General features: G+C 46.1%; 1 protein-coding gene across 19 annotated transcripts in view; it reads left to right on the top strand.

Moving 5' to 3' along the window:
- ATP2B4 (ATPase plasma membrane Ca2+ transporting 4) overlaps positions 1-25297 on the top strand; it is a 166076-nt gene that overhangs the window by 62193 nt on the left and 78586 nt on the right. For all 19 annotated transcript variants that reach the window (XM_083508791.1, XM_083508808.1, XM_083508797.1 and 16 more), the window contains exon 2: positions 15702-16304. In XM_083508791.1, the coding sequence (XP_083364917.1) occupies positions 16109-16304 (196 nt within the window). In that variant the 5' untranslated portion in view covers positions 15702-16108. The remainder of the gene's footprint in view (positions 1-15701; positions 16305-25297) is intronic.

Raw genomic sequence — 25297 nt, 5'->3', positions numbered from 1 at the left:
TGCTGTGCCTTGATTCCCTCACCTTTGTGCTCTGAAAACCTAATGTGACAGGCTGCTATTAAAATGAGCACACAGTATGGTGTGAACAGGGAGGGCTGCCAGTCTAAAGTTTTGCAGGTGGGCAGTTTTAGCTTCAGTTGTGAAAGGGTTGGATAGTGTGTGTGCGCGCACATATATGTGTTTCCATTTGCAACATTTCTCCCCCTCTTCTTCCCACAACAATCAGAAGTAGTTGGGGGCACGAGGGATGCTGTTACGGCCAACGCACTGCCACTGGGCCACTTAAATAAATAAGGTTTTGTCGTGTGTCCCCCGTCCCCCCCGTATATATACAGTGGTGCAGAGGGCAGGGATCAGGAGAGGAAGGCCTCTCCGTCCTTTTCTCTCTCTTTTTTTTATAGCTCAGCCAGCTACTTCCCCCGCCTTTTCAATTATTCTGCCAAGATAAATGTCTGTCCAAAGCTGTAATCTCTGATATGCAGCTTTATAAACTAACTGCATGTGTCAGGGTTTTGCTGGCCTCTTGTTAAGCTGTAGGGAAAAGGGTGTCCAGAGCAGGAAAAGCATTGCCTTGCCATCTGCCCTTCCACACTTTCCTAGAGTCGTGCTTGCTTTTGTGTCTTATTATTATTATTCATTTCATTTCATTTCATTTCTGTACGTATGTAGGCACCCCGTCAATTGCAAGAGCCGCATGTTAGAATTCCAGCTCTGCCTTGCAAGTGACGTTTGGGAGGCTGTGAGCAGGAGCTGAAGTGCCCAACTCAGGGAAGCTGTGCTGAAATAGGACTCTCAGTGGTTCCTGTGCACTGAACAATGTGGAAGGGGATGCTCCCTTGTCTCTCTAGTTTCAGAGATGTGATTGGAGCTGGGGAGGGGAAACCTTCCTCCTCCAGAGCATGGGTAGGCAAATTAAGGCCCAGGGGCTGGATCCGGCCCAATCACCTTCTGAATCTGGCCCGCAGAAGGTCCAGGAATCAGCGTGTCTTTACATGAGTAGAATGTGTCCTTTTATTTAAAATGCATCTCTGGGTTATTTGTGGGGTATAAGAATTAGTTCATTCCCCCCCCCAAAAAAAATATAGTCCAGCCCCACACAAGGTTTGAGGGACTGTGGACCGGCCCCCTGCTGAAAAAGTTTGCTGACCCCTGCTTCAGAGTGTGCAGAGGAGCGAATGCTACATATCATAATGTTTTGTTGTCTTTAGAAGTCTCAGCAGCCTATTCTCAGCTAGAAAGGCAGTAGCAGGCAATGTTATTATTGTCTTTGCTAATCGCCATTGTATGCTGAATGAAGTACTTGGGGAGTTTGAAATGTGATGGCATTGAGGTAGGGCATCTCTCTCTCTCTCTCTCTCTCTCTCTCTCTCTCTCTCAGTGGGTGTGTCCCTCTTCTTTTTGCAAGGGGAATACTTAACCAGAAAACACTACAATGAACATTTAAGAACATGAGAAGGACTCTTCTGGGTCAAACCAAGGAGCTACCGTACCTAGCACAGTATCCTATTTCCAACAGTGGCCAAGCAGATGCCTATAGGAAACCCATAAGCAGCTTGCTATTGTGCAGATAAAGAACTACTGCCACAGTTTTGGGCATGGTGCACCACTTACCTTGACCTATTGGAGTGGATTAATAAAAATTGGTACCCTGGATATTTGCATAGTGACTGACCTGTGCTCTGACTCCATAGTGCCGTGTGTGTGTGTGTGTGAGAGAGAGAGAGAGATGGAGGGGGCAGGGAGAGGGAAACCAGCACTGTACTCACTACTATAGATGTCAAAATGTTTGAAACGTAGACAGTAACTGGAGTTAGGGATACACAATCTGCATGCATGTAGGTTCAAACCAATGCTCTACCAGGCTCCGTGTTCTGCCTTTGAATGGTGGCTAGATAGACAAAATTAGTAGAATCATAGAGTTGAAAGGGGTCACAAGGGTCATACAAGGGCCGTCTAGTCCAACCTCCTGCAATGCAGGAATCTTTCACCCAACATGGGGTTTGAACCCGCAACCCTGGGATCCAGAGTCTCATGCTCTGAGCTAATAAGGTGCCACAAGAGAGTTCACAAGCAGGTCATGACAGCAACACAGTTCTTGGACAAGCTGTGGCCCTTCCCCATTCCTCGATAGTTCTCCTCGATAGAGTTGTCTCAGATTACTGTCTCTGAACAAGAAGGCGGCCACAACTATCATTGCTCAAGAAATCTGTATATGTCATATGTTGATGTGTTCCTTTTAAGAGCCATTGATGCTAGAAGTCATCGCCACAACCTGTGGCAATGAATTCCACAGGCTAATTATGTCAAGAAATACTTCAGTTGGGTTGCCAGCACTGGTTGCAGCCGAGAGCCTCCCTCCAGACTAAGTTTTCTTTATCCTAGAGGGATTGTAAAATTTCTGTCAGCGCCGCTTTAAAATAATTAGATGAGTGCTAACTTCTTGTCATCATCATTATTCATGTCAGTTTTGTATTTGACACAGGCTTGGACGATTAGTCTCTGGAGTGAAATAGACATGAAATTAACCTGCATTTCAATATAGGGAAGCAACACTGACAGAGTTCTTCAAATCCCAAGGTTTAATATCTTGTGAAAAAATACCTTGTGAAAAAATAATATTGGGAGCCTCCCTGATACTTTTCTGTTTCTGAATTACTGTATGGCCTTTTAAATTTTTGCTGTTGAAACCTTATAAGGTTTGGTGAAAACCTGTCTCCATGAATCTGACATGTACACATGCAAAGATCCCATCACAATCCCTTTGCTCATGGGTTTTGGGATTTTTTGGGTTAGCACAAACTGAATGCTCAAGGTTCTGTTTATTGCCATTGCTCCCAGGACAGGAACAAGGCTGTGCACCCATTGCCATTTACCCTGTCTCCAGTGCCGTCCCAGTTCTGGTACCTGAAGCTGAGAACACATGACATTAGCCACAATCCATTTGCATCCTGTAATTTCCTGAGAAACACTTGTGTTTGGTTAGCTTTCCTTCAAAGCAGCTTCCCTCTCATTTGAAGATGGGATGCCGCAGTTAACCTGAGGTGTGTACGTTTGAGACATTCATTGAGCATGTGCAGATGAAAGGGCATGCTCAGATGATAGCTTCATTGAATAGGAGTTTTTTGGGGGGCAGGGTTGCAGGTGTGGAGTAACAAATCATGCAGTGCCCTTTGGATGAAGACCTCCCTTCCTCTTCTCTGGTGTGTACAGCAACGTAAAAACATGACTTGAAAATACCTTGCTCCTGTTTTAGGCCCTTAATGTGTACATAGCCTAATCCTGAGCCAGATAAACCTTGAGACCCTTGGCACCCCACTCCTTTTCAGCATGGGTGCAAGCCGAGAGAGGGTGAGAATTGGATGCCTTCTCCCAGAACAGCAGAGTCAAGGCTGCTGTCTCCACATGGTGTTCGCGTATCCATAAATAAACCCCAGAGGTAGCACTTAACACATCTCCTCTCCCTGCTTTCTTTCCCTCAGCAATGCCTTTGGTACTTGGCTTCTCATTCCTAACCACCCCCACCCCCAAATTCTTTTTCCCTTCTCTGACAAAATAACTTCTGCAGAGGTGAGTCAACCTTGCTTGGCACTCAAATATGCCCTGGTGCTGAGTGCTAATTAAAAGGTGTGATAGGAGCCTTGTAATCACTCCGAATAAAACACAATGATTTGCACCAGGGAGGAAAGTATCATTAACCCAGATTTTTTTTATTATTTTATTTTTTTCTTAAGCCTGTCAGGAAGGTTTTCATGTTGTAAATATTTTTTAAAAAATAATAATGATAATGCAGCGCTCTGAGCTCCTTGAAGCACCATCTCTGTTTAATCACGTTAACCACTCCCTTTTCAAATCTTGTTTCATACTGGGGTTTCATACAGAGCGAGATGCAGTATTAGTAAGGAAAACGTTTTGCCAGGGGTTAAACTGTAGTCTGGCCATGTGGTCTACTGAGCAATTGCCCGCAGTGCTGATGTGCTAAGGATTTAATTCAGGAACTGCTTTGCCTGTAGTCACACTCAAAACCCTTGCACTGCAACCCTGCATGCACTTGTGGATCCCCAAATTGAAACTGCCTGCACACAAACACTCTCAAGAGTGAACTAAGGAGGCTGTGAAACCCAGTAAGGCATAACCACCCCAGTATTGAGAGTGAAGTCTATTTGTGGAAGCAGAACTTCCTCATGCACAGCTGGTGCAAATGTGAAAGCACACCAGTATAGTGATGCTCATATGCATCCCCACCCAGAAGCGGTGGAGCAACAGCTAGAGTCCTATTGGGTCCTGCGTCTTTTGGAGAAAGCTGGCTTCCCACTGTGGTTGCTACTTTTGTTATTTTAGACCGAGGTGGTCCAACACATGGCCTGAGGCCTTGATGTCTTTTTTTGGCAGATCTCAGCAACATTTCACACACACACACACACACACACACACACCACAGCCCTCATGTTGCCTTCCCAAAGCTAGGTAAGTGAGGCAATTTGGGAAAGAGGTTGTGATGACTCTGACAGTGTCCCTGAGTCCTCCAATCTCCTTCTCAAAGCCCAGTTAGCACTTTCTCAGCTCTAAGACCCCGCCAGAGCCTCACACCTCCTTCCTAAACCCCAGCACCTCTCTTATCCAGCTTTGGGAAGGCACCATGAGGGCTGCAAGGGATGTCAATTTTCATCCTTGTGCCCCCCCCAGCTCAAAACAATACAGTGTGCATGCAGCCTGTGGGTCCCATGTCAAAGTACCCTTTCGACCCACTTGGTATGAAAGTTGGACTGCTCTGTTCTAAGCTGCTATGGGTGCGTGGTACAGTGGTACCTCGGGTTACATACACTTCAGGTTACAGACGCTTCAGGTTACAGATTCCCCTAACCCAGAAATAGTACCTCGGGTTAATAACTTTGCTTCAGGATGAGAACAGAAATTTTGCAGTGGCAAAGGGAGGCCCCATTAGCGAAAGTGGTACCTCAGGTTAAGAACACTTTCAGGTTAAGAACGGACCTCCAGAACGAATTAAGTTCTTAACCCGAGGTACCACTGTATATACAGTTGCAGTATCATTTAAAGAGGGACGGCTACTATCAATGGCTATTAGCCACAACGGCTCTGTTCTGCCTACCCTAGAATCATAGAATAGAATAGAATCATAGAATGATAGAGTTGCAAGAGACCACAAGGGCCATCGAGTCCAACCCCCTGCCAAGCAGGAAACACCATCAGAGCAGTCCTGACATATGGTTGTCAAGCCTCTGCTTAAAGACCTCCAAAGAAGGAGACTCCACCACACTCCTTGGCAGCAAATTCCACTGTCGAACAGTGTCAGAGGCAGTGCACCTCTGAATACCATTTGCTAGCATTTGCTGGGAATTGCATGTGGGTAGAGTGCTGTTCTGCTCGTGTCCAGGTTGCAAGCTTCCTAAAGGCGTCTGTCTGGCTGGCTGCTGTGAGACCAGGATGTTGGACTAGATGGGCCATTGGCCCGATCCCGCAGAGGTCTTCTTATGGGAGCCTTCTTCCCTGTGGCAATTTCCAGAGGGACAGCCAGACACATTACTCCATTGCAGCAGGAAGTCCTGTGGCACCTTTAAGGCTAACCTTTATTATGATGTGGAATATAGTGCACTTCATAGATGCATCAGATACCCTTCTTGGTTCTGATGAAGTGGGCTCAGCCCCATGAAATCTCATGCAACCTATCTTGGATTGGGTACCTTTGCATCATCTGAGAGTAGCCACAGTTCAGTTTTCTGACTTCCATGAGCAAAGGGGTTGAAAAGGATCTCCCTCATAGCCCTCTAGAATGCTCACTGGCCAAAGTAAGTTCAGAATAGGAACCCACTCCCTGTGGCCATAACCAGGATTTGTTTTAGGGGGAGCAGAACTGGGTTATCTGAAATGCAGTTGGTCAGTTAGTTAAGTATTTTTATTTATTTACTTGGTAGGGGGGCAGCTGCTCCCTGCCCCCTGGCTACACCCATGCCACTCCCTTGGGACAGCTGCCAAATCACAGCTTTCACTTCTTTAAGCAGATAGGCCAGGGGTCAGCAACCCGCGGCTCCGGAGCCGCATGTGGCTCTTTTACACCTTTGCCGTGGCTCCGGGGTGGATACTAGCGAGGGGAGGAGGCGCATTGTGTGCCCTGACACTCCCCACTGTTTTAAATGTTGCAATGGTTTTGCGGCTCCCAGTTGTTTTTTTCTTCGGTCCAAGTGGCTCTTTTTGTCTTAAAGGTTGCAGACCCCTGAGATAGGCAGTGGTTGGTGGTGAAGCAGGAGAGAAACATTTGGCTTAGAAGCTGGTTGGATTAAACTGCTGGCTGTTGCGGCAAAGGGAGAGGTGATGTCGGATTCCCACTCTCCTTGGATTTGGCCAACTAGAGCCAGAGAAGTGTGCTAGGCATGGCTAGTGAATAAGTCCAGACACATTTCCCTGTAAACTCCTTTCACATGCCAAAGTGAATAGAATAATCACCTGTGCTTGATCTCTGCTCTTTGATCTCTCTCGCAGGCTGTGCCTGCCCTAATGGCTTTCATCCCTGATAAAAGATCGTCCTTTGTAGTCTAATCAGTCTAAAGGTGTCTGTGCTACGTGGCTTGCAGGAGCATTTCAGCACCTCTGGATAGTGCTGTGAGCTATTTGCTTAGGCTGAAGAATATTGCTTTTTCCCGTGTGAACATACCCAACCATAGGCCTGGCCCTGCTTTTCCAGGCTGCTTCAGTGAGAGACCTGTTGCATTGATAAAACATTTTGCTCCTTGGAATTTTAGCCAGAGCTGTTACTCCTGGGTTTATGGGATATAAGGCAGACTCCCAGACTTTCATCTTGGGTCCCCCATAGAAAAATATAGTGGTGGTTGGAGAAATATCCCTGTAGAAAGCTACAGAGGTTTGTGGTTATCTGATGCCCGTATGGCTCCTCCACTGCAGCTTCAGTTGAATGGAGAGTTGTGGAAGCAAGTTTATTGTTATATACAGTATATTTTTTTCATGTCCATTGAAAAGTGCACAAACCCAAACGGTGCAGAAGGAAAATAAGTTCAGTTTTTTGCATCAGTATATCCTCCCACCCCTTCATTCTGAGATCTGTTTGCAGATTTGTGTAGTGAGTTGCTGTGGATCATGGGTGGCACCAGCAGGTCCCCCCAAACAAGGAGCTCCCTCCTCTCCCCCCCCCACTACAGCTGAACTCCAGTCATATACAGTGATTTTTTCTCTTTCAGACATCTTCACATGTAGAACACAATGTGCCTGCCTAGAAATATATGTTACCCTCTTCCAAGTTCTTTCCCCCAGTGCCTCCATTGCTGTGGATATGCCCTAAAAATGTCTGTTTTCCCCCTTCTGTTCTCTGCCATGACTCTCTCCAGAAGCACCCATCCCCTCCTGCTTTCTGTCTGTTGACTGACAAGTGATGGCCCCAAGGCGCTATCATTTGCGCTGCTGGCTGCCTAGTGCTGCCCTGCCTATGTTGCTAGAAAGGCCCTTTGCCTTGTTCCAACAAATGCATGATCTCCGCCTGGCAGGACAGAGGTGTAATGCAGCCGTTTATTATTCCGGGCAGGTTCGTCTGCAGCACTGCATCAGCCATCATTTTTCATCTGCTGCTCACTACCCCCTCCTCCTCCTCCTCCTCCTCCACACCCCTTGGTTGTGCGCTCGTTCTCCTCGACACCCCCTCCTTGCTTCCCCTTCTCTCGTTTCTCACTTGGTTAAACTCAGAAATTGTAAGGAGAAGAGTGTGCAATGTGAGTGGGTGAACGTGCTAGTTAGGGAGAGGCTTTGGCTGCACTCTTGAGTATGCTGAGCAAGGCTGGATGGGACTTAGGAGAAGAAATGAGGAGGCTTTGGGTGAGCAGATGGAGAGGAGGGTGATTGTTTTTTTTAGCGTGTGTGACTTTTTCAAATTTCACCTTCCCAATCTTAACATGCTTGGAGCGTGAACCTTGCAGATCCTGTCTTTCGTGAGGCTCCCCTCTTGCAATTTTTCCTCCTTTGAAATGAATCCACAATGTACCTGCAAAGAGCCCTAAAGCAACCATTCAGACTAGCTGGGCTTTTAAAGCTTTGCTTTCCCTTCCCTTTTGCCTATTACAGCCTCTCTCAGTTTCAGTCCTGCTCTCCTTTGTCGTGTTTATCAGTAGACTTAAGAGGCCTGCCGTAGTGCTTGGAGGTAAATGCCTATACTTCTACAACATGTTGCAGATGCAACTACAGTGGATATGAAACTTCCTCACCCTAGAGAAGCTGCTTCCACATCAATTGTCTGTCTGTCCAGCACATTGGGGTTTGTGTGAACTTTTTCCTGGGAAAAAGTGCCTCAGCTGCATGATATAGAACTGGAAGTGGGGGGACCTTTTTCAGCCTGAGAGCCACATTCCTTTGTGGGGAATTCTGCAAGGGCCACATGCAAGGAGCGAGTCAAACAACAGGTGTGGGCAGGGCAGAACAACAGGTGTGATCCTTTGTGCCATCAGAGGTGTAGGTACCAGGGCTTTTTTTCAGCCGGAACTCATCGGAGCTCAGTTCCGGCACCTCTGACATGGGTGCCATTGCCATTATAAGAGAACAAGGGAGGCGTTCATCGTGAGTTCTGGCACCTCTTCTAGAAAAAATAGCACTGGTAGGTACACACACACAGGCTCCACAATCTCTCATCCATTCTGGCAAGCAAGAGGCATTAATGACAGTTCAAGGACACATTTCTGTCAGGCAAAAGCCCTCAAGGAGAACACAGAGGAGGGCCAGTGAGGCATGTGAGGAGAGAGGGTGGCTTGAGAAGAATCCCAGGGACCAGATAGGGAGGCCTGGGAGACTGCATTTGGCCTTCAGGCCTGATGCTTCCCAACCCTGTTGTAGAATGTCAACCTGGAGATACCATGATTTGAACTTCGAACCTTCTTCATGCTTGTGATGCTTCTTGCTCCGTAACTAAGGCATGGGCACCTTTTGTTTCCTTGCTGAGAACACAGTAGGGTTTTATATTGAGCTTTGGCTTTCAAAATCGAGGCTTTTCTCTGAACTAAAAGGAGCCTTTGGGGACCTTCAAAGTTAAGACTGGAGTGATGGCCCTTGACTCCTTGTATCCAGAATCCAGAAACGCTGCATTAATTACTCTGGCTTTTATGGAATAATTAAGCCGCAAACCCTTAGGATCAGGGGAGTGCTGCTGATTTATCAGGTTCCGTGTTAACAGCATCATGCTATCTTTCCTCTAATGAGCTTGTAGTCTAAGGCACTGGCTCTCGAGTGCTCAGTGCCCTTTTAGGGACTGAAATAAGATAAAATGTAAGTACCATTCTGGGAGGCTTTCTTTCTTTATCTGAAATATTATATCTGAAAGTGGGTCCATTTGATCCTCTTTAAAAAAAAAACAACCACAAGTCCTAAATGGTGAGGACTCAAGCCAAATCTGTGAAATTGCCATTATTTTTCCAGGCATGGTAATGTCACAAATTCTGTTCCTGCTATATTGCGACATCCTAGGCAGCAGACTTGGTATGTCTGGCAGTGGGGCTGGGACTGCTTGGGGCTGATGTAGTCCAAGATATCTGGAGGGCACCAGGTTGGAGAAGCCTGCAATATGGTGAGATGTGGCTGGGAACATCCTTCTGGAATTCTCCATTTTCAGTTTCTGTCTCTTAGCAGGCTTGACTTTGGACATCTGTGCAGAGGTCGTAAAGCGTATCCCTGACAGGGAAAGGGAGCAGGGAAAGAGATTTTTGTTTTTATCTCCCTTCTCTCGACCTGTGGCAAGGAATCCCTGGAGCTCTTGCTCTGAGAAGGAAAGGAATCTTGCTGTTTGGAATGGGAAGATAATGATAGGTGCCCTGCAGGCTCCTCAAGGGGTAATTAGGGACTCTGCCATCACAATATTAATTAGTTGCTTTTTTCTTACCCTCTAAACTCTTTCCAGAATATGTTATTTGCTATTAAAGAATAAAAAATTAGCAAAAAATAATAATCGCCCACTGCCCCTCCCCAACATGCTATTAAACAGCAGGGGTTGGTTTAATTGGATCTTCCTTCTTAGCCTCCTTCCATGGGAAGCTTGAATGCCTTTATACATAGATGAGCAGTTGCTACCTGAATTTCTCAGGACCAGGTTTATAGGCAGCGAATCAGATGGACAAATAAACATGCATTTGCTGCTCCAGGTTAGACAGGAACCTGTTTTTATCAAGGATCTGTTTGAGAGGTTTTCTATCTTTCCCAAGCTATCAGTCTACTGTGCTCCCCCCATACCTTAAAGAGATCTTCCCAAACCATTGTTTTTTCCAAGATTGCCTTTTTGATTCAGGGTGAGCTGCAAGTTGGGCATCCCTTTTCGGATATGTGCTGAAATTGTTCCAACAGGCCCAGAGACGGAGCTTTGTCTGAGATGAATTGTGATGACACATGTTGAAATTACCTTTTCAGGCTGCCTAGAGAATTCTCAACTGCTGCAACAGTTTTTCCTGTGCTTGAGGTTTTCTGGTGTCCTCTCTCACCATATAAACTTTCTTAATAAGCATGGTTGCATCTTGGGGAGAGACAGGCACAATCTACTTGGCCACCTCACACTGCCTCAGCATTGCCTGCTCTAGTCATGAGCCCTTGACAACTGCAGGCAGCAGTTCAGCAGGTGAAGCTTTCTTCATCACAGCATTCCCGTGATCTGGAATTGCAGCAGTTCAATTTCCACCTCTCAAACACCTCCTCGCCAGCTACTCCTGATAGCACCTGTTAAAAGCATAGGGGCCCTGCCAGAGAAAAAGGCAGCAAATCTCTTAGTGAGCTTCACTATCTTTCCAGCACAGTTGTTGTTGTTACTGTTTTTCCTACCTGCGTCTCCAGCTTCGTATCACAATTCTGCAAGACCCAGTGACTTTTTATCTGTGGGTACCAGAACCACATTGCCTCCTAACCAGTATTTCTCCTCATCACTCAGAACCCTTTTTGATCTCTGCCTCTCTTAAGTTGCAGCTGAGACCCAATTTTAATAATAATAATAATATGCCACCCATTTGACTGGGTTGCCCCAGCCACTCTGAACAACTTGCAACAAACTATAAAACCACAGTAAGGAAAGCTAAAACTGCTTACCTGTGTAACATGCCACACAGTCAGCTTTGCGTTTAAATTGGAACATAAGCTACTATATGCTCAGCACAAGGGATCAATGGTCCTGCTGGCTGCTGCACTAGCATAATAGTTATTTATCTGTAAGACCCCCCCCCCGCCTCCAAGTTGCTCAGGGAGGCATGCATGGGTCTATCTCCCCACCCCACCCCACCCGCCATACCCACACACCAATTTTATCTCTGCATGGCAAACCTGTGAGGCAGTTTGAGTTGATAGCCCAAGGTCACCCTGTGATTTTCATGGCTACCTGGAGATTTGAACTCTGAGCTCTCCAGCCTTAGCTCAGCACTAGCCACTAGAGCACACCGGGTCAGAGAATTAAAGGGGTTGGCTTGCTACACACAATATTTATAACAAGTGTTTGGAATGCTGCTAGTGGGAAAAGCCACACGGGGAAAGGAATTGGGAGCAAAGAAATGGCAAGTGGCAAAAGGCTTGTGTTGCTATGAGAAAGGAAACATTGATGGGTGTAAATAATTGTACATTTTTTAAATAAATAAAAAGTAAGCAAAGTACAACAGTCACCTCTGTTTTAAATTTTCTTTCTTCCAAAGGAAATGTTAGGGCTCAGGGGTGAACCAAACCCGATAACAAATGAATGCCTTTCTGCTTTGCAAATAGGAGCCACCAGCTAGAGGAAGCAGTCCAGACTGGAACTGTGGCACCTTTTCACCATGCCATTTGCCAGTTAAAATTTTCCCCTCAAAGCTGCTATTTGCCCTGTGGAGAAAAGCATACATGTGTACACACATTAATTTTTTTCCCTAATGGTGCAAGTGGCAGCTGGGGGGGGGGTTGCATTGGGAAAACAGCACGGGGAAAGGGTTGAGCCTTCTTTGCCAGCACCAGGATCCTGAACTTGATCACCTTCCTGCCACTGCCACCGCCACCGCCCCCACCCGCAGTTGCTGTTGCAAAAATTCAGAGAGCAGATCTTCATTCATTCAGTTTCATCACTCCTAGTTTGGCCCTTGGGTGCACATAGGTGCAATGTATAGTTAGTGTCACAGAGTGGTGGGGTCTTGGGCTGAGAATACTGTAGTCGCAACTTTACTTGGCAGCCTAGAAAAATGCTCTGGGGCTGAATAGCACAGCCAAATCCCCCCATATATATCGGTTGAGGAATTCACTCTTATTGAAGCTGAAGATTCTCAGCGAAGGATGCAACTGGCCCTGTTATCAAGGCTGAGGAGGATGTGACTAGGGAGAGTAACAGTTTGTCCTTTGAACACTTCCATATCCCCGCCTCGGTTCCTGCAATGTCCATCTGTTACAGTTTTCCTTTTTCTATCCTTATGCAACTGGCGATTTCCTTTAAGGCAGATTGTCATTTGCCAAGACTGGGTGCTCCGGTATGTGGTGGAAGCTGCTTATTAGCTCATGCAATGTCCCTGATGTCTAGTTCAGAATCACAAACTGTAAGGCTCTGGCTCTTGCAAGATAACAGTACACGTTCCTTAACTCAGATGGCTGTAGAAGTTGTTATTTTTGGTCTTAATGTTTTGAATGAAGTTAATGACTTCTTATGTTGCTTGTTTCTTCAGGGAAAGGTCTGTTCTGTAGTAGATTATGCATACCCAGGAGATTTACAAACCTGAGCTAAGAAAACCAGATTCCCTTCCCAACCTCAGTTTGAACAGTGAGAGATGGTCAAAGTGAGTTGGGGGACCAGTGAGACGTAGGGTTATATCCAATGTTTGTTTTTCTCAGAATAGACCCACTGAAGTTTATGAGCATGCCTCACTTAGGCTCATTAATTTCAATGGTTCTACTTTGGGTAGAACTAGCATTGGATACAACCAATAGGGAAGGGTTGTAACTCATTAGTAGATCATCTGCCAGCATCTTCAGACAGGGCTGAGAAAGACCCATGTCTGAAACCCTGGAGAGCCATTGCCAGCCACTATACTGTAGCTGGCACTGAATTAGATGGGTCAGTTTGGTCTCACTTGCTATAAGACAGCCTGCTACATAACCCATAAAGTGTAAAGGGTTGCCACTCCCAGCCTGAGTGTCTGTTGCCACATTGAACATCAAGGTGTTGCATGGTCCGTGTTGCCCATGGTTCAGATGTGAATCTGTGCAAGGCAAATTGATCACTAAGTTCATGGTAAGCATTCAGAGTGGAAGAGAAGCCCATTACATGCAGTGGGAAATCAGAACACACACGCGCACACACACCATGGCAATTTAGCTAAAAGTCAGACTTAGCTAGAGTGCAAAATGCAGTGCCAGGGCAAAGTCCTTATTTAAACAATTTCACGGAAAGCTGCTTCTCCATTAGGAGAAAATCAGCAAGTTGGGTCAGAAAGTGCAGCTACTTTTTCTGACCCAAATTGTGTGTGACAGCAGCAGACCCATTTTTTTTTAAACTTGGATATGCCAGAATCACTTATCAAGTAAGATTTTAGTGCAAAAGTGGCACACAGGTGCAATGGGCTCAATCCTGTCCTCCCACCCACTGCAGCCTCCAACTGGATGTCACATTTCCTTCAGCTGAAGCTCCCAGCTCCAGAATCAAGTTATCCCCTTTTGCTCTAAAACCTGGACCCTCAACCCACTTTATATGCAGCTGGGGTAAACCCCAGTTTTAAAGAAATGGATCTACTACATTCCATTGAAGACTTTTCAGGGGTAGTGGTCACAAGCTCCCCCAGTGTACAAGGGGGAAGCCGGACTGCATTGTGTAGCCCTGCCCCGACTAGCCCTGCCCTCTGACTGTCGCATGTACTGCGCAGGGATGGAGCCTCTATTGGAGCCTGTGAGCACTGTTCTGAAAAGGACTTTTCTCTTACAACATCTGGAAAGCTGGATTTCAGAGGTGTTTTCTCCCTGTCGCTGCTTCCTAACATCCAGCAATTTGGGTTGTATTTCTAAAGTGAAAGAAAGGCTTAGGGCTGGGTCCTTGTTTCTGTGAAAGGAGGGAAGATGTCCAGTAGGCATTCACGGTTAAGAAATGTCTCCGATGGATGATGTTGGCTTGCAGCAGACTTTTGTGTTGATTTTGTACAGTGTGTATGGCGAGGACACAAGCTAGTTAGGCCTGAGAGGCCAAACCCAGTGACCTTAAATAGTTTTCCATTAAGATATAGCTCTGGGTCCAGAAAATAGAGCCCCAAAGGAATTGCGGAATTAACAGAACAGCAAATTTTCCTTCCACTCTTGTCCATCATTTAATATTGTGTCATTCATTAAAATGCAGTTCTGCTGCCTAGCATCTGTATATCAATATCTGTATGCACAGAGTAGGAAAGGTCATCTACTGATAGAAAATCTCTCTACTCTTGTAGCATATTATTGGGGGTCAAAACAAATCTATTACCCCTGCCCAAACACACAAAATCTGATGGGAGTCTGGATGCACACTTCTATGTCAAGTCGAAGAATATTGCTGGCAGCTATAGATTGGGCTCATCCCTGCACACCAAAGCAAGATCAGAGAGTTAATCATAGCCCTAGGAAGGACCTCTAAGGCCATCAAGCCCAACCCCGTGCTCTTTGCAAGATCTGCAGTGCGGGATGAAGATGCAGCACCCCTAACAAACGTCCAGCCAACCTCTGCTTAAATGCATCCAGTGAAGGAGAGCCCACTGCTTCCTGCAACAGGGAGCTGGTCATACTGTTGGGAAGTTTCTCAAAATCTGCTTTCCTGCGGAGGGGGGCATTTCCTCCACTCCACCAACATAGGAGCTGTAAATTCCTCCCTGCAAGAGTGGAACAGGGGTGAAGGGAGGCTGAGCCCTTGGTTTTTCCCTTCATAGTGGCTGGGGGCGGGGCGAGGGTGGGGAGAGACTACTTTCCAAAGCAGTTTTTATTATATTTATTTAAAGCATCTTAACCTCACCCTTTTGCTGAAAAGGCCACCAGAGTGGCTTATAAAAGACATGACGCACTAGGAAAAAGGGATGGGGAGGAAGGAGAGGAAAAAGCAGCCTCAGGCACTAGTCCTTAAAGTTTTGTTCTTCTGCTCAATAGCACTGCTGAGAAGCCACAAGGGCTGAAGCCATCATGCTTTTGTGTCCTTAGGTGGTTGTTCTTTATGGCATATGCCTTTTTGTCCTGTTAAGGTTGGGAATTTCCCTGGAGGATCCACTTGCAGCCTTTTAATGTAAAAAGCAGTAAAGTCAGTTAGAAACTCCCTTCCTTTGTATCACTTCCCTGCCATTTTGTAACCTTTTCTTGTCTTCTTTGTATTTTCCTCTCTGATGCCAAGAATTTGCAAATCTGTTTGAATTGAGCACATCGTCTTATGGGGCTTCAACAAACAAACAAACAAAAAAGGCTAGCCTTGGTACATCTGATTTCCAAAAGGTTGTTGTTGTTTTTTTGCAGTACATTGTTATTTATAATTGTGTATTATTATTATTTTAGCACTCTTGTGAATGGAAAGGCAGCAAAAACATCATTAAATGCATTCAGAGCTGCTCTGAAGAGCAGCACAATATCTGGGACAATCTTTAAACTTGGCTGCATCCCTTGCAATTTCATTCCCATAATGGATACTTCCCATTGCCTCTGCTGCACCCATGTGTATATAAACTGTCCTCTTGGGTCTCTTATTAACTTATAATTTTTGTTTCCTTGTCTTGCAGTTTCAGTTGAAGACAGTATCCAGGGAGCCCATCTCTTTCTCTGGGAGATGCACACTGGCTGTTGCTAAGGTTGCTTCCACGGTAACATGTGCATCCTGTTTACACCTTCATCGGAAGAAGTTGGGCTTGGCTAGGCTCACCAGCTTTACCTGGGGAACTGCAAAAGGAAGCGCTGGTATCCCCACCCCCTTGCTAGCCCTTCCCTCTAACCCAGGATCCTCCGTTTCCCCCAGAGGCGTTGCTTGTGGTGCCATACAGGCCACAGAACTGGGCTGCTTTCTGCGTGGAGCTCAGAGGTTTACATTACCTGCTCTGTTTCCGTTGAGGAAAGAGACACAGAAGTGAAAAAGTTGCAGACAACATTTCTTGTGCTGCTCTCTGCTTGAACCAACTCTGCTTTTGTCAAGATGACGAACAACTCTGCCGATCACCACCCTGGGAACTCTGTGGTTGAGGGCAACCATGAGGGGGACTTTGGTTGCTCTGTTATGGATCTGCGGAACCTCATGGAACTTCGCAGTGGAGAGGCTGTGAACCGGATAAACGACACCTATGGGGGTGTACATAATATTTGCAAGAGATTGAAGACCTCACCAGTGGAAGGTAAGGAGATGTATTGCCCCAGTAGGGAAATAAATGGAGGCCTGGAGAAAGCTGGCCTCTTGCTTGAAACTGTTCCTGGGTTTTGAGTGGCTGTGTCAGTTAATAAGGAGTTCAAGTTCAAATGTCTTGGATATGCATAGTTAGGCTCGCGTATATAAATCATCTGCCAGGGACCAATAATCTGCATACAAATTAGACAGCTTGGCAGCAAAGGCTACCCCCACCCCCCCAGTTGCAAAGATAATTTGCTAGACAAATTCAGAAGAGACATACGGTTCACACTGTTGGGTAGAGAGGGAAATCATCTGCTGGGCTCATCTATGTAAAATGATCTTGCATTGTGTGATGTCTGTCAAGTAAAAAAAAAAGTTGGGGTTTTTTTTTTTAGCATGGGTGTCAAAAGACCCTCTAAATACAGTACATCAAGATTCCAAACACGATAACAAAGAACAAGGCTGTTCCACACAAACGCCAAACTTGCGATGACTGCTTCACTCCCCTTCTCTTCGGTCCATGGCAGCCACTTCTTGTTTGAAGTTAAAAGGTTGCATGACTCATCGCCAAAATCGTCCGTTCTCCTGTAGGAAAGAAATGTGGTCCTGTGTGGGATTGTTTCCTCCCATCTCTCCACGGGCAGGAAGTAAAATCTTTAAGAGAATACACCTCGGAGGCTTAAGAGAATAAAGCCCCTCCAGATCTACCAGCCACCTTGAGCAGGGAGCTTCAATAGGCCAAACTAATAGAGCAGCTGCTGTGAATCCAGTGTGAATTGGATCTCAGTCACTGACCTAAATTCCTTATTGGGATTATCCCACTATTTGAGATGTGATGTGAAACCATCAAAAATATGACTTCTGTAATGTCTCAAAGGGATGCATGCACCATTGCTGGCAATGTGGCACATCTCCCTTCGCTGGATTCTTTTGCCTGCATGCTTGCCCTTTTGAGTTCTTTTGCCTGGCATTAAAACTTGGGCATGCAAAATGCAATGGTCTTCCCCAACCTGGTTCCCTCCAGGTGATGTTGAACTACCACTCGCATCAGTCCCAGTCAGCATGGTCAATGGTAAGGACTAATGGAAGGTCTAGTCCAACAACACCTGGAGGAAACAAGGATGTGGAAGGCCAGGGTCCAGAAACATTAAAGAGTGGTGTGATTCCTATATCCAATCTGAGTGATACCTCTGATGTTTTAAATTATTTCTGATGTTGATATAAAGGTAAAATACATAGAGTAGAGCAGGCATCAGCAACCTAAGGCCCATGGGCCACAAGCAGCCCATGGGGGTTGTTTAACTGGCCCATGGAACCCCCCGTCCACTTGGGGACCCCCGACACCCACTCTGTTGGCTCCCTTGCGCCACGCTAAACCAGCATGAAGGAGAGCAGGGACCACCTTCCACGATGCTGACCGGCTTCCCATTGGCTGCAGGAAGCTCCTGCAGCCAATGGGAAGCTGCGCACACCTCCTCCGCACTGGAAGGAGTGCTGGAAATAGCATTTGCCCACTGCGGCGTCTGCAGGACCACTTTGCTGACCCCTGGAGTGGAGGGTGCAAATTAAGAAGAGTTGGAGGTAAGGGTTATCCAACCTGCTTGCGGAATTTGAGTGCAGCTGGGAGTGCAGTCATAGTTTGCACAAAGCACCTGTGTTTCATGCTTCCTCATTAATCAAGCTGCATTCAAGTCCTGGACCACACAGTCTCCAAAGGCAAATATGTTGTTGTTGTTGTTGTTGTTGTTGTACCCCACCCATCTGGCTAGGTTGCACCAGCAGGTCTGGGTGGTATAGGGTTCTAAGTTGTCCATTCTGAGTTGGCAATCTAAATGTTGTTCTTGTTCTTTTAGAAAAAGCAGTGGAAGGTCCTACAGCCTCCATCTATCCCCTTGCTTTACATTTCAGAGGAAATCTGTACCTGGGGATCCTTAAAGGTCTTAAATGACTCTGTATGATCTCTGATTCACTGTATAGCAGGTGCAGCTTTAATGTAAAGGAATGTTTCCTATCCTCCTAATATATTACAGTAAAAGTACATAACTGCTGTAGTTGAGTCTTCCATTGATCCATGCCTTACTTGAAGTTGACACAGATGTTGCAGCATACAACATACTGCAATTTGTACTAACTAGTCTGAAGAATGATACAATTCCTGCTCCAACTTACCATGCTCAAAAAATTCTGATAAATTTTTTGTGAATCGGACATTGTGATTATCTGTTTTTTGGAGGAGCCTAGTGAGACTTTAGTGTGGGTGCACATACACTTGGACACACACTTTGGTTCTAAAGGTGAGCTTTGTGGAGCAGGTTGCAGCTTTTTGATGTTACTTTGTGCACTTGTGAAAATTCAAAGTGATCACTAGGGTGAGACACAATAGAAAGTGCAATCCAAGATTATTTGCATGCGGGTGCTATTAGCGCAGTGAACATACAACTGCAAAACCCTCAAGGGAACATGTTGAAAATTAATGAAGAGGGAGAGAACCCACAAGAATGATCTGAGGCTTAACCATCACACAAGTAGGTGATACCCATAAATGCACAGACCTGGCTGGGTTCCTCCCTTGATCTAAAGCCCCTTCAGTAAAATGCCAGGTCTTTCCCTTACATCTTAAATGCAAAGAGTGATACTTTTAAAAGAGACCTCTAGATCAAGGAATGCAGTGCAGACAATAGAACCTCTTTTGAAACTTAACTATGGTTGAAATTGATGAAAACAAGCTTTTGAGTTTGACAGATTTTCACATATGGGGCCAGCCTTCCTATTAGACAAGGTGAGTCCTTTGCCTCATTGCAATGGATCGGGCTGAGTGGTTGGCTCTGTGAGAGCACCTGTTTAAACTTCCATAATTTACAAGTGTTTAAACTTTAATAGTATTTGCCATTGCCAAGAGTAAAATGTGGAACCTTTGATACCACTTCAGAGCAGTGGCTCATGCGCTCTCCAAAACTGCCTCCCTCACAGTGCCTCACTCTGAGGAAGGACCCTTCCTCCAAGAGACATACAGTCACACCTTGGTTTTCAAACAGAATGCATTCTGGAAGTCATTTTGACTTCTGAAACATTCAGAAACCAAGGTGTAGCTTCCAATTGGCAGCAGGAGCGCCCTGCCGCCAATCGGAAGCCACGCTGGACGTTTGGCTTCGAGGCAAAGCTCACAAACTGGAGCACCCACTTCCGGGTTTGCAACGTTCGAGTTCCAAGTTGTTTGTGAACTAAGCTGTTCGAAAACCAAGGTACGACTGTACTGTGGGGTGAGAAGGGCCCCAGAGTGCCTAGAACTGTCTGAGTGGCCTCTGCTCAAACATCAGCAAAAACTAAAGAAGGGCAAGAGGAGACAGCAGTGGAAGTCAGTTCACCTTTTAAGACAGCATAATCTCTTGTGCTGGCTGGCCCCATCCTCATCAAGCTGAAACTGATAATATGCAGACATAGCATTACATTGAGAAATATAGTGGTACCTCGGGTTACATACGTTTCAGGTTACATACGCTTCAGGTTACAGACTCCGCTAACCCTGAAATAGTACCTCGGGTTAAGAACTTTGCTTCAGGATGAGAACAGAAATCGCACTCCAGTGGCGCGGCGGCAGCAGGAGGCCCCATTAGCTAAAGTGGTGCTTCAGGTTAAGAACAGTGTCAGGTTAAGAACGGACCTCCGGAACAAATTAAGTTCTTAACCCGAGGTACCACTGTACTATGATGCACCTCAAAGGCATCGAGTATTTTTTTCTCCCCCCCCCCTTGATGTTTATCCCAAACAAAGAGTTCTGTGTAACTTTAAAGGATCTGCATTTTTCCGACACCAGCTGGTCCAAAGAAGAGGGGCGGTCTCACTTGAGCTGTGTTTTTTGAAACAGAGAGTGGGCACTTGCCATTCAAGCATTAAGGGATTCCTAGTAGGGGAGGCCATAGTGAGCACAAAGTAAACAGGCTGGTCCCAGCCAGTTGTCACACAGCGCATGGGGTCAGCCCGTGTGGGATGGCAGCTGCACTAGGAAGGGTGAGATGCTGAAAACTACACTTTTCTGTGTGCGCGCTTTGAAAACTTGCAGGTTATTATTAGCTCTCTTGTTTCTCATGGTGTAAGCAGCGGATTAGCATATTTCACAGCTGCAATTGGGAACAGGAAGTGGCAAGGGAAAGACAATCTAAAGATGTAATTAGAGAAGGGGGGCTGTCCTGGTGGAAATGCCAAATCTGGATCACCGAGGCATGCGTTTCCTCTGCCAAGTGGTGAGCGCATACAGCTGGGGATGGCCCACTGGGTGAGCCATGGTCTCACAGGAGCAAACTAGGCACACCTTGATTTGGTTAAAATTAATAACCAACTTGCATTTGTCCGTCCCCCCCGCCCCTTATCCCAGCTTCAGAGGGGTGCCGTTCTAGGCTGGAGCCTGCAAGGGCATTCTGGCCATGTGTAGCCAGGGTATCTGTCAGGCAGCAAGTCGTCAGATAGCATTGGGGTGGGGGGTAGGGATGGATTAAATAACAGGTCAGATAAAAGGGATTTGAGGGAGGTGCGTTTGGGTACAGCACATGCTTGTCATGCAGAATGCCAGATCCAGCCCCTGACATCTCCAGATGGAGCTGGAAAGAAATCTCCTCCTTGAAACCCCGAGGAGCTGCTGTCAGTCAGTGTAGGCAGTACTGAGCTGGGTGGATTCTGCACAAGGAAGTGTGCCTCTTCCTATGAGTAGCTTCCAACACTGATCTTTAGTTAGCTGGGGCTGCATGAAACATTTGTCATGTGGCCATTTAGCCCAGGCTTCCTCAACCTTGGCCCTCTAGATGTTTTGAGACTACAGTTCCCATCATCCCTGACCACTGGTCCTGCTAGCTAGGGATCATGGGAGTTGTGGGCCAAAAACCAAGGTTGAGGAAGCCTGATCTAGCCTCTTGAAATCTTAATCGTGAGTTCCTCAGTATGGTTTGGGATTGAACCTCAGACCTTCTGTATGCAAAAACAGGTGCTCTACCCACTTTGCTATGGCCTTTCCCATTGCACAGATGAGCACTGTGGGGAGGAAATCTTTAGGGGTATCTCTGTGTATGCGACTTGATGCCAGTCACTGGGGAGCCACAGCAGAAGAGGGTGGTTGCACTCATGTCCTGCCTGTGGGTTTTCCATAGGCATTCTGTTGGGCTTTGTGGGAAACAAGATGCTAGACCAGGTAGGCCTTTAGTCTGATTCAGCAGGGCTCCTATGTTCCTAAGCTCTTTAGTGACCCCTCTACCAACTGGTTTCTGTTCTGTAGCTCCAATGTGGGTTGCTTTCTTCCGACATGGCCAGAAGGGCCCCCATTTTCTCCAAGAACTCTTCAAACCAGCCTAGGGCCTCCCTTGGACTAGAGCAGTGGGGAGAAAGGAGTCGCAATGTGTTTGCCACAGTCACTGCTTATCCTCTTACTCAGTCCTGGGACCTACAGTGCCACAATGGATGTTGGGGGCATTTTGGCTGGGCAGGGTCATGGGGTGGGTGGGAGAGACTGGGCCTAGTCATTGCCCTGGCCATATCTTTACCAGTGTTCTGGCCCTCAACTCTGCCTCCTTCTCACACTTGGATTTTTCTCCACCCCTCACAGCCTATGAAATGATCTCACTTTGGTTTATTGCTGCTCTCGGTGCATCTGAGGCTGCTGCAAAACAACTCAACAGTATACAATCGCACATGCCACAAGCCTTTTCTTGCTTCCTGCCCTCTGCCATTACCCTTCCACATGCCCCCTCTTTCTTTGTCCTACTTTTTGACCTTGGCAGGCTGAGACGGTTTTGTTGCCTGTAATGAGACATTCCACATCATCAGTGGCCTGATGGGAACAGGCTTTTTCCATGGGCTGGGCAAAGAATCTGTCACATCGCCCCACACACCAGTCTTATTTCCCCAGGCCTTCAGCTTTTGGCTTTCCCTCCAGGAGTCTTTTCTCTTCCTTTCAAACGAGCGTGCATTTGTAGGCAACCTGCGTGGAAGCCTGTGGAAGTGCGAGATTGCTCGATTTATCCAGATAATATACTCCTTCTGAGTTGCTTGAGAATTCATTGGCAGAGAGGGAAGGCTGCAGGCTATGGAGGTGAGGGGGAGGAACTGGATTAGGTATAGGCCCCTTTTGCAGTGTGGGAGCTGCTTTGCTGTGATGTATTCTCATGTACCTGGAAGGTATATGAATATCCCATTCCATGGTTCTCACCACCACACATCTTCCCAGCAGGCTAGTGATCAGATGGGGAGGCCCATGCAGTCTCTCAGTGGTTTGGCAGCAGCAGAGCTGCTACAAATTGAGGCTTCAGGGTGGATGCCTGGCTGGGAATGCATTCAGAAAAAGAGTTATAACACTGATGGCATTTCTTTACTATTGCTAAGGATATAAGCTTCAACACCTCTCTTGTTGACAGACGTTATAGACACTGGCACTGAAAATACACTGTGAAGCTGGGATATCTCTGTCTGGTTCAAAATTAAGCCCTGATTGCAGCCTTTAGGGTGCCGAGACAAAGTTTCCCCACTTTTAATTTTTTTTCCTTTACAAACTTTATTGAAAAGAATAAAAACAATTACCAAACACAAAATGCTGTCTTCCATTTTGATTCTGTATGAAAATATGTAGACAACAATGGGAGAAAGTGGAGTGTCTCAACTCAGGGCCTCCTAGAGTACAACCTGGTGAGGAATGGGCTGGAAACAAATATTTAGGTTGACTTGACTTTCAACAGTCTACAGGCCAGAGCGAAGCAATCCCATTGTTGATAGTTTCCAACCTTTTCAGACTTGGGACCCACATTTAACCTCAACCAGCAACAAGGGCCATATGTCTAATTTTTAAACAAACCCTGTGTTGAGCTCTCTCTTCAGTGTTTTCTTATTTCTCCATAGTATTTCTCCTTCTCTCTCACTCCTACTCTCACCTTCTCTTTCCACATACATCTGGCATCGCTTCTTTGTCTTATTCTTAAGAACCATTTGAAAAGAGACAGTTGTGGTGTGACCCACCTTAGGTTGGATTACAATACCCAGTTGTGAGTCAGGACTTACCATCCCTAAGATCAGTCTCCTACACAATGCTTTCCATTGTCCAGATGAAGATGTGCCTCAGACATAATGGGAAAACCATGGCTTTCTGCTGCATAAATAAGCCAGTGGTTTGTTTAAAATCCAGCTTGTGCACAATCCAGGATCTTAAACCAAAGTTCATCTTGAGTTTCGATATAACAGGGAACTGTGGTTTGTTTTAAAGGACATGCTTATGATCTTTTTCTTATGTTCACAAAAGAGCTGGGGAGTGGAGACTGTGTGGTCCCATGTTACATCTGAAAAGGCTGAAGTCAATTGAAATACTGGGTTGACCGTATAGGTCTTAAAGCAAGGTGCACTGGCAAAACTCTGGACATTTCCTGTCAAGATTCTTTTAAATATCAATGCACCTAAAATGTACATGTTACCTAGGAACTATGCCAGCCACACCCTCATGCAGTAGGACTTTAGCATTAAATCTGCCACGGGGAAGCTGCTTTCCGGACACAGCTCCAGAGTTTGGATAACTTGAGTACTGCATTCCAAATTTGGACACAGCTCAGCAGAGTTGCATGGCAGGCTCGGAAACTTTCCTGTGAGCAATGAGAAAATTATTGAATCCATTTTGCTGATTCAAGCTGTCTCTTGAGACTATCTGTCTTTCTCTATTAAAATATAGGAGTATTCTGTGGGCAACTAGTGCTGCTGAATCCCAGCCAAGCAGAGCAGCACCTGCTGCCAGGAATGTGCATGCCCAGTTCCCATCAGTCCCTGTTTTGCTTCATCTGCCCTTCTCTACTTAGCAACGAGCCCTTTGGAGACCAGCGCAGTGCTCAGGATCAAAGGCAAAACATTTTAAGTGCCAGATTTAGTTGACGTAAAGGCCATTTTCACCAGCTTGAGGTTCTCCTCAGCTAATTGCAGTAGTGTAAAGGTGAGCAGCCTTCAGCCCTCAGTCTAATTTCCTAAGCCCTCTGCATGCAGACAGCTCAGACTCTGGCAAGAGCAATCGGGTCCTCCCCTCGCAGTCTGATGGGTGAGGAAGAAAAGGGAAATGTGGTGGCAGAAAGAGAAAGATTAAGAGGTGGCCAAGCCTACATTTTGATTTGGCTCTACCCACTGCTGGCAAGGAGCCCCTGACAGATTACCTCCAAGTAATGTTGTTCTCAACAGGGGGAAAGGGAAATGTTCCCCATCCCTGCACTAGAAATTGAATGTGATGTATCTAAGAAAGGGAGTCTCATCAGTGTATTAGCTTTTGAAGCTGGCATTCGTGCTTTTGAGTTTGTATCAGAAAAGAACCCAAATTAATCTCCCGTCTCCAGAAAACCCATTCAGGTTAAGGCAGCCCAGTGTGCGTTGTCTAATTATCACTATCACGGAGAAACTCATGACTCAGAATTGCTTCCATCTCAAAGAGCCGTCTTCAGGCCATTCTGTGATCACGGAATTCATTTTAAGGTTTGCTGAGACCCTGTGTTGGGGGATGGAGAGAGTTTTGGTCTCTGCGCCCAGCAGAATGCTTCCTAAAGGATCCCTGTTGCTTTAAACAGTCCTGCGCTCCCCCTTAATTTGAGTCACCCTTGTAATTTGAACTTGGATACTTTCACAGAAGAAAAATAATGTGTGCCTTCTTTTGCTACTTTTCTTTTTGAAGCTGAGACATGGGTCTCTGAGTTATAACCATCCTCTTCCCCTATTGAGCTTGCTGGACATGGGTATTTCTCTGAATCTTCAGTCTTTGTTGTTGTTGTTCTGTATAATTATAACAACAACAACAGCAGCAACAACTTTTTAAACCTCCTTCTCAAAGTAGTACTGAGACTTTTACATTTTACAAACATTTTGTTTAAATGTTACATTATTAGAAACCAAAAGGTTGGACAGTTGTCATGCATGTGGGAAATTGCCACTGGTCCTCCATCCATGTTGGTGGCCATCACTATGTTTTGTGAGAGTGAATTTCAAAGTTTAGCTATGCACCGT

Source organism: Podarcis liolepis, assembly GCF_965112155.1.
Source record: "Podarcis liolepis genome assembly, chromosome: 6".
NCBI classification, from domain to species: Eukaryota; Metazoa; Chordata; class Lepidosauria; order Squamata; family Lacertidae; genus Podarcis; species Podarcis liolepis.
The sequence above is the reverse complement of the archived record's forward strand: the minus strand, read 5'-3'. Positions and strand labels throughout refer to the sequence as shown.